We start from the raw sequence: 9,580 nt of genomic DNA, 5'->3' as shown, positions 1-9,580 counted from the left end.
TATCAAAGCTCTACACCAAAGGTCAGACAGAAGACAGTGGTATACAAAATGACAAAGAGAAGGAACAAAATGCAGTCTCAGGCCCCAAGTCCACCCAGTACAACTGCAGAAGACACTAGCACTGAGGAAACTGGAAATCACATACCAGATATCTCAGGAATAATAGCATTGACAGTACAGAATCAACTGCAGAAATGTATAGAAGAAATCAGATCAGAAATAATTTCAGAACTAAAAAATGTAGTGTAAGTGAAATAAATCAGACACACAAGCTCAAATGTTGCATGGTTTCTCTTACATTAAAAAACCCAAAATATGAATACAGAGCAAAATAAAAGATACAGGGGATTAGGGAGATAGAGCTTTTACAAATGGGAAGGGGACCAAGAGATAGGAGGGCAGAGAGAGGAAAGCATTAGGGGATGAAAATAAGAAAAAAAAATATATGTATATCCCCACGAGCTATGTAATCATTATGTACTCCAAACTTTCTTACCTGATGGCATAATGGGGAAAGCTGAGGCCAAGTTATCTATACTAACTAGCACAATGGGCAATTCCACAAGACCCTGAGTCACTGAGACCAAGTTATCTATACTCTCTAGTGTAACAGGCAATTCCACAAGACTCTGAGACACTTGTTTATGTGTGGGTCTTGGAAACTTCCTGTGGCCAAAGTTCTGAGTATAGGAGTCCTCAGAGTTTTGTTCTTCATTTGGGCAACTTCAAGGGGATGATGACCTCGCACAGAATGAAAGATCATCAAATGAACATGTTACTTTTTTGTTCTTTTGAGACAGGGTCTTGCTATGTAGTTCAGGCTAGTTTCAAATTCAGTGATTCCCCTGCCTTAGCTTCCTCAGTGCTTGGCTTATATGTGTGTGCCACCATACCCAACTCAAGGTTTGTTTTAAATTAACTTGAAGTAAAAGCACAGACGTAGCAATTCCCATTCTTGGATTACATGAGATTCCATAAAATTAAAAAAAAAAAAGTCTTCTGCTACCACTATAATAAGTATCGATAACATCACTCTCTTCTGTAAGAGAGTTCCCAGGTAGAGTAGAGGGTGTTTCTAAATGGTGTGTCACTTTGAGCTGGCACATTCAGAAGGAGATGCTAGTTTTGGAGATTGTTGGAAACAAATTCCCAGTAAATGATTTTAGCTATAAAGTGCTTTTGTGTGGTAGGTACATGGAGGACGAGAAGGAGGGGAGCACTGGTGGTCAGCAAGTATGTGTATTGGTGGACTTGAATCGGCAGGGAGGGCAAGCTGAGATGAGGAATGAAATTGTCAGGGAAGTGGGCAGGGAAGCGAGCGGGATGGATAACTGTCCTTTTCCTCCAATGCAGCCTCTCATTCTCCTATTTTTATGAGCATTACCAACATTTGCTCTTCTGCTACTTCTAAGCAAACTGCAAAATTATACTTCCCCACCTATTTAAAGTATGGTCATATAACTTGCTGTGGCCACTGAAATGCAGTAGAAGTGACATAGGTGACCTCTTCTTAGAAGCATTTAAAGGTCCCATCCTGCTCTCTTCTGCTTTACCCTAGTAAATGTACCTATTCATGGATAAGTGGCATAGGATCAAAAAGAGATAAACTTTTTATGAATCAGAGACAAATCAAACCAAACCAGAACAAAACAAAACCAACTGTTATTACATTAAAGCCATTGAGATTTCTCTTGATCCTGATGTCCTATCCCATCTTTTCCCCTACCTTCCAGTAGCCTCTTCTTATCCCTTTTTCTTGCACCTTCCTCTTGATAACTATCTCTTTTTTCCCTTTCTTGTCCTTGTATTCTATGATTTTACCGCAATCCTAACTGTAAGTCCTAAATACCATGTTTTATATTCTTATCCTCAATCTAAAACATGGATATATTTATGTTTTCATTTGAAAATGGTAATTTTTGATAAATATTTTTAAATTTTTCTCCTAAATTCAAGTTTACCTGAGATAAACTAAAATAAATCTTTAACTTATATAAAAACATATGCTTTGAAAACTGTACTATGTTACCTAAACAAATGAGATTGCTGTTGTGAATAGGTCCTCAATTTATTTTCTTCTGTGGGCTAATGGGTACCAAGAAAAAATAAAAACACGCACAAACCTCCCTTAAACTTCATGCAATAACAGCCATGCAGTTCAGAAACCCCTGAGCTCCCTCTGGAGCAACCTGTGCAGTTAACCACATCAGGTGTAGTTGGTCTTTCAGCTATCACCAATAATTTTGTTGTGAAGGCTGGTGGAGCCATAGAGTCTTGATGTTTATTCGAGATGGAAGACGTGTAAGGTTATCCAAAGAGCCACTCATTTTCATGCCCACTCATTCATGGCATAATTTTTAGACCTGAGGTCATCCCACCACCCTGAAAGTTGTTTTAAGCAATTCAAAGTCACTGCAGACACAAAGCAGCAGAAAGTAAAAGAGCAGGAAAATGCAATGGTGGCTTGGCTAATCATGCATATTTAAATAAGCACAACAGATGTGTACTTAAAAAAAAAAAACACAGCTCTGGTTTCAAGTAAAAACATGCTCCACTAGGTAAACAGGATCATGGAGGGAACTCCTGAGGGTTTTAAACACAATCAGTTCCTCAGAGCTGATGTGGTGCAGGGAAGAGAGCAGAAGAAATATTAACATTCACACAGGAAACAAAAGATCATGCAAAAGGAACAAGGGTCCAGTGCAGAATTCTGAAGTCCACTTACTGCCTGCTTTTGTTCTTCCTCCTAGAAGTGTTGAAGATGAATAAAGGCAGAGGAGAAAAGGAGATATATTAATGGCCATCACTGTAAACATTGGGAAAAAAATGATATGAGAAATGAGGCAAATGGGCCTGGCTCATGTGTCCTGAGCTCAAAGGCCCTGTCCACCAGATAAACAAAATGGTAGGCCTCTGCCCTAATCAGTTAATTCAATGCACTAACTTCTAGAGTTGAAAGAAAAAGGGAACAAAACAAAACACAATACAACCTTAGAAAGCACTTGAGATTTCTTCACTTACAAATGTAAGAAGTCTTGAGAGTTGGGCTTATCTAAGGTCAGTAAGTAACTATTTAAGGTAAATTTAAAGAGGAAGTTCAACCATAGCTACTTCATCATTTACAATATCTCTATGTATCTAGAGATAGGTCCTAGGCCAGTGGTCCTCAAGGTGTGGATCACAGACCTCCATCAGATTCACTTGGAAGCTCATCAAAGATTCAAATTCTGGGCCCCACCCCATATTGGCTGACTGGAAGCTCCAGGAGTGGAAAACAGTCATGTGTTCCTACAGCCCTTCAGCCTAGCTTGAGAACTGTTGCTCCAAATTCTTAACTAGCAATTCCACCTGACCTCAGGTTGTTTGGTTCTTTTCTTCTTTCCTAGTCCCCTCTCCCCACTACATATATTGGACCTGCATTCTCTCCACTTGCTTGCAGGCTGCTTCAGCACTCTGTAAGGGCTTTCAAAAAATAATTCTTGATCTCAGTTTTTCATTAATTCACCACAGGTTTATTTAGCAATTCTTATACATATCACTGAAATAAAGGTAAGTTCTCTGTCTTTTAGAACTTTATAGTGATGTGTACATAGAGCAGGCACTTGCTAACTATGTTTGCCTGACCAGATACATGTATCCATTAGACATTGCAGAAAGAAGGAAAAAAAAAAAAAAAAAAAAAAAGAGGAAATAAATACTTTTGAGTTTCTCACTTTTTGCTTCTTAGTTACTGTCTTTTAATGAATCGTTCTGGTTCCTCCTTCTGTGCCTCATCATGAGTAACAGAATGAGGCCTCTGCTCTTTAGTATGTGAGTCATAGTGGTCGCAGTGGCTCTACCTGAACTACATCCATGTGTGCAGGCAGTTTCCACTGACCACAGGTCTAGGGAGTTTTAGGAGGGATATGTGTTCCTGCTCTCTGAGAGTCTGAGTCTAGGTGTGTGGGCAGAGTACTTTTAGTAAAGCAAAGAAACTGCAAAAGGGACAGGGTAAGCAAAAACTTGGAGAACACAATTTTTATTCCTGCAAGGACAGACATGGACTAGAAATTAAACGAACACAAGAAATCCTACAAGCAAACTCTGGCTCTTCCCAGAAGTGCTTTTCACAATGAAAGTCAGCTGCCAGCACCCAGGCAGAGGGTCCTAAGCATCACCTCAGCCTAAAGAAGGAGGAGAGGCTTTCTGCCTTTGCACCTAGCAAGCATGACTGGGCTGTGGTCAGAAAGGGATAGTTTTGCAGTGGGAAAGTGCTCTCCCTTCCAGTAGACTTCCCTCTAGAGAAGGACACTGCTTACATTCACTAGGCAAGGCAAACAGCCATGGGAGATGATTAAACAATTTAAAAATGGACTTTTATTGCTGGAACTAGGTGTTGAAATGGAAATTGAGTTGGGGAAAGGATGGAGCAATTTCATAGGCTCAAATCCTATCTGGGGGTCAAAAGACCAGTACATATGTCATTTCTTAGGACTCTTTCTAAGATACTTTCATGTTTTCATTAGCTTTGGTATTAGAGGTAACACTGGTTTAGTTTATAGAATAGGGAAATTTGAGAAAGCAATGTTTCTGCTCTCATATTCAGTAACTCTGAACTCTAATTTTGTTCAAAGACATGAACACATTATGCTCTGTAGTACAAATACTTATCAAGTTAGGACAGGATGGTGGACAGGGTAGTCTTCTCAGGACACAGAGGCTTCCGTTGTCAATGGTGGTGAGAGAAGGTGGACTTTAACAAAGTGTTACCTAGGATTGTGTTGTATAACTTAAACTCACAAAATTAACCAGATAAGGCTATTAAAGCTCTGTCAACACACTAAACAGGTCACACATAAGGTCTTAAATGTGTTATAAATTAATCAGCTGGGGTCTATAAACACTAATGACAAGGAGCAGTGCCAACTTATTTCAGGGAGTCATAGTACCTTCATTATAAAGCACAAATCTAGAAGTGCTTATGTTACCTGAACACAATCTCTTCCAAATGGAGGCAGTCTGGCTAGGTAATGGCATAGCTACTGTAGTCATCTATATAAAAATTTACATTTTAACTGGATAAACATTTTCAAATGAAGTTGAAATCTAAAACTGCAAAAATCAGCTGGTAAATATTTCAAAAGCAGTATGAGAAACATGAAAATGAAGTAGAAAATGTTGGGAGTATGAGTTAAAAACTAAAATACTAACATATAACCATTCTATATCAAGTAAATGTGAAGTAGGGGTTATCTTTAAACTCATTAACTAGGGGGAAAACTGTAAGGAAAAGATATATACAGATATGTAGATACTGGAGTATTAGTCTACATTGTATCACTAAAACAGAAAAAACAAATGAGAAGTCCCTGATACTCCTTGGGCATAGAAACTGAGTCCACTTACAATTGTTCATCAAATACCTAACATGACACTTAGGAACACAATACATCTTTGTTATATAAACATACAGTTAGGGTTTTTCTTGCCTTTTTCCAGAAATGGGAGACCTTTGTTGAATGAATTACTACACAATAGTCCCACTTTAATATAGTTAAATTACTGGTTTTCAGATACAAAGATAGAGTGCGAAGTATTTTACTGAAGTGGTGGAATGCAAGAACTCCCTGTGAAATGGAAATGCACTGTTGATGTATTTTAATCTGTGAGCCTTCCAGACCATGGGGCTTGATTGTCCATTTGAAAAATTGCTTACAGCTGTTTTATGCGCGCATGAAATGCTAGCAAACTGAACATCAGTGAAAGGACAGTTCTTTGAAATTAAAATTAGATTTCAAAGTATATGTTCATTATGGATTGGTGAAATTTGCTTTTTGTATTTTAGTACAGGGTCTATAGGGTCTCATTATGTAGATCAGACTTGTAGTAATCTGCCTGTGTTCAGCCTCCTATGAGCTTGGATTACAAGTACGCTATCACGCCCACTCTCAATCACTGTCTCAGCGTGCTCCCCCCCCCCCCGTGGGGGGGCAGCACAGCAGGCCGGGGATTAAATCCCTGGCCACTGCACCTGCCTAAGCAGGAACTTTAATGTGCTGAGCTATTGGGCCAGCCTGTGATTTTTTTTTTTTCCAGAACGGGGAATTGAACTCAGACCCTTGTGCTTGCCAGGCAAGTGCTTATTCTACTGAGCCATCTCCCTGGCCCAAGCCCGTGAATTTTTAATAGTAGGAAAACATCTTTGAGATTTTAACAGAAGTCACTGATTTTTATGTATGTTGTTTAAGAATACATGTACTACACAAATTAAGATTGTGTTATAATTCTTTTAGGAAGCTGGATATCATATATATCATGTTTTCAATTGTGAATTCAGTTTGATAAATAAAAGGTCAACATCTTTAGGTTTGTGTTTGCAAATTCCTCCTGCCAGTCTGGATGGCCTCAGCCTGGATAAATGAAAAGGCATTTAAGAACCTGGCAGGGGTCCTACAAAATGGGTTGGCAGGATCTTGCTTATTTTACTGAAATTACATGATAACAGCTAAAAATATAAAGAAAGTTAAGGTTTGGGGTCAGTGTGTGCCGGCTACTAACTCATTCTGCTTAGCACTTGAATTACAGATGTCAGTGGCTACAGCAAATTTGCAGTGGTTATATCTAGGGCTCAAGGCAGTAGCTCTAAGAAAGATGAAAGACAACTGAACAGAAAGGAAAGTGCACCACGTTATTAAGGTGAAATGCACTCTGACTTCCCTTTAGTTTCAGAAACCTTTTACCTATAAGATGAAACAAAATCACAGTGGGACCGCTTCTTACATATGTGTGGGTTATGTTTGAGAACATCCTTCTGAAAGGAAGGTTTAAAAGGGAGAGGGTAAGATGGGCTTTAGTATTTTCTGTCCCACAGGTATACTCACTCCACTCAAGGGCATACAGTGCCCCACATGGTCCAGGAATTACACAGGCCAGATATGTGAATGTGTACATATTGGCTGTTTTGAGTGGGTGACTGAGTGGCTTGGCTGTGTATCTGATAATTGCTAGAGGATACGGACCAAGAATTTTGATAAGATTTTCTTCCAACCAGGCTCATTTAGACATAAAATATTTCTGAAGGGAAATCCTGCTAACAGGGTTAGTGTAGAGAACATCCACACAAAACAACTCTAATACCCAGGACCATGCCAGGACAATAAAAAACAGACAGCTCAAATCTAAAAGAAGCAATTGTCTTAGTGATCCTCCTGTTTTCAGCCTCCCCAGCACTGAGATTACAGGTGTGTGCCACCACACCAGGTCTTGGTGGCTGACTCAGCATACCCGGGGACGGGATTGGTGCAGCACATGAAGCCAGGGATCGAACACCACTTCCTGTGCTTGCCTAAGCAGGCACTTAGTCCAATGAGCTGTCTCACCAGCCCAGCAATTGTCTTGAGGAAATCAAAAGTCTGCTAAAAAGCACAAATGCAACATTTGTTCAAGTTGCCAGAACCTACCTGCTTTTGTTACCAAGGGATTTCTTTAAAATGCAGAGGCTAAAAAGAAATCTCCAAGATGCTACTTTCTTGGATTCCCATTCCTAGTTAGACTCTTGACACCCTGAGTCAGATGAATACATAAATCTCTTACTATACCTTAGTGTCTCCCTCTTTTAACTTGTAGCAAGTATCCTCCTAAACTTACTTTTGGTTGTTGTCTTGAGACAGGTTCTCACTATATAGCTCAGACTGACCTTGAACTCATGGTGATCCTTCTGCCTCAGCATCCTTAATGCTAAGATTATAGGTGTGCATGACCGTGCCCAGTTTCTAAACTTGTATTTTACATGCTAGTTTCTCTTCAGATTATATAAATCTTTTGCATTTTTTAAACTGGTATTTTAATACATTCAATGACCCCTTTATTGGCCGTGGGGGATGGCTCAGTGGCTTAAGCACCTGCCTGGCAAGTACAAGGTCCTGAGTTAGATTCCTGGTACCAAAACAAAACAAAAAAGGCTGAGTCCAGTGACCTGCTTATCATAGTGTTTAGTTCATTGTCTTTGGCCTGGCCTCACATGAGGTCTTCCACATGTGATTTTTTTGCTCTGGCTGCTACGTCAGTTCTTCCTACAAAATATGTTGAAGGAAGGCAGGTCCTTAGAAACTCACAGCACGATACTAGGAAAATATTTTTATTTAGTGTCAATAAATTATATAGGCGAGGCCATTTCAATGATAACTATGCCTTTCCCCCAGTCTAGGATAAGGGACTGCCATATGCCCTTCAATAAACATAGAAAAACATGATTATATGCCAGGCTTTTCTGGATCTCCAAGTAGCAGAGAGTATATCATGGGGCTTCTCTGCCTCCATAACCGAACGAGACAGCTCAATCATTTCTCTTTTCTACAGCTACATATATCCTATTGATTCTGTATCCCTATGAACATTCTAATACAATTTTCCTCTTTATACCATTAGAATTTTCCTCTTCACAGCATTTGATGTTTGTGAAGTATTTGGAGGCAATATCTGAAAATATAACTTTGAGTAGTAGTCAGGAAATGTTTATTTTTTTTTAAGCTCTCTCTCTTTTTTTCTTTTTTCTTTTTTGCTGAACCGGGGATTGAACTCAGCTCTTGCACTTGCCAGCGAAGCGCTTATTCCACTGAGGCATCTCCCGGGCCCAGTAAATGTTTATATATATTACATTTATGTATAGTTAATACCCTCTCTATAAGCATCCATATCTATTTATCAAAGCAACTACTCATGAATATTGCTTTATTTCCATTTACTAATTTTTTCATAATCAGAATTTATACTAATTTCAGTAACTTTTATAACTGAATGAGGCCACAATTATGGAGGATTACCTGAAAACTACTTGTAGGCCTGACAGCCAAGGATGTAGAGCCAGGCAATGGTGGAAACTGTCAGGCAGAGACCCAGGTGGGAAAAGGAGGCCAGAGAGGCCCTGGCTCTTACCTTCAGCAGCTTCATTAGCCCCTCCAGCTGGACCATCAGCTCCCGCCTGCTCTCCTGCAGGGCAGACATTCTGTGCTCCAGCTCATCTTTCCTCTGCCTGTCCAAGAGGAAAACTTCATCAGAAATAAAATTTTGGTGTTTTATGCTAGGTGGGTATTGGCAGTTGCTGGTTTCATATTAAAGAAATACTTTAATTCATATGCACTTCTTTTTGCAAAACAATTTGGTTAACTGTCTTTTGCAGTATTTGGCAAATTTTGCAAACTCTATACTGGGTGACAAACATAACCATGGCTATCTTCCCTACACAAACACAAATGCAACTATCTTCCACCAATCATAAAGTTAGTTCATAAATGTATATATCTTCTGTATGATTCAGAAAGTTGTTGAATACCTACAAGTGAATCCTGCCCTTTATGTGCTTTTTGGTAAACCAACATTAATATTTTAAAAACAAACTTTTACTAGTGTATGTTTGCATATATAATGTTTACATTCTGTGTAGGGAGTTGGTACATTCACATAACACCAAATTTTTCATCCATTTTGTCTCTGTTCTCTTCCAAAAGTTAGTCTTAATGTAGAGGAATTTACCAATTACATAGTAAAACATTCTAGAAATTATTTTCTATTCCTAAATTATAAAGAAATTGTTTGCTTGCTT

At 39.0% G+C, this 9,580-nt stretch overlaps 1 protein-coding gene across 23 annotated transcripts in view; it reads right to left on the bottom strand.

Moving 5' to 3' along the window:
- Dtnb (dystrobrevin beta) overlaps window positions 1-9,580 on the bottom strand; it is a 439,182-nt gene that overhangs the window by 47,772 nt on the left and 381,830 nt on the right. For 14 of the 23 annotated variants that reach the window (XM_023711049.1, XM_023711053.1, XM_023711057.1 and 11 more), the window contains 2 exons: window positions 8,914-9,010; window positions 2,726-2,746 (listed from right to left, as the gene is read on the bottom strand). In XM_023711049.1, the coding sequence (XP_023566817.1) occupies window positions 2,726-2,746; window positions 8,914-9,010 (118 nt within the window). The remainder of the gene's footprint in view (window positions 1-2,725; window positions 2,747-8,913; window positions 9,011-9,580) is intronic. The other 9 variants (XM_023711050.1, XM_023711051.1, XM_023711055.1 and 6 more) reach the window with 1 other exon arrangement.

The sequence above is a fragment of the Octodon degus genome, unplaced genomic scaffold (assembly GCF_000260255.1).
Source record: "Octodon degus isolate 3935 unplaced genomic scaffold, OctDeg1.0 scaffold00019, whole genome shotgun sequence".
In the NCBI taxonomy this organism is placed as follows: Eukaryota; Metazoa; Chordata; class Mammalia; order Rodentia; family Octodontidae; genus Octodon; species Octodon degus.
This window is presented reverse-complemented; position numbering and strand designations above follow the sequence as displayed.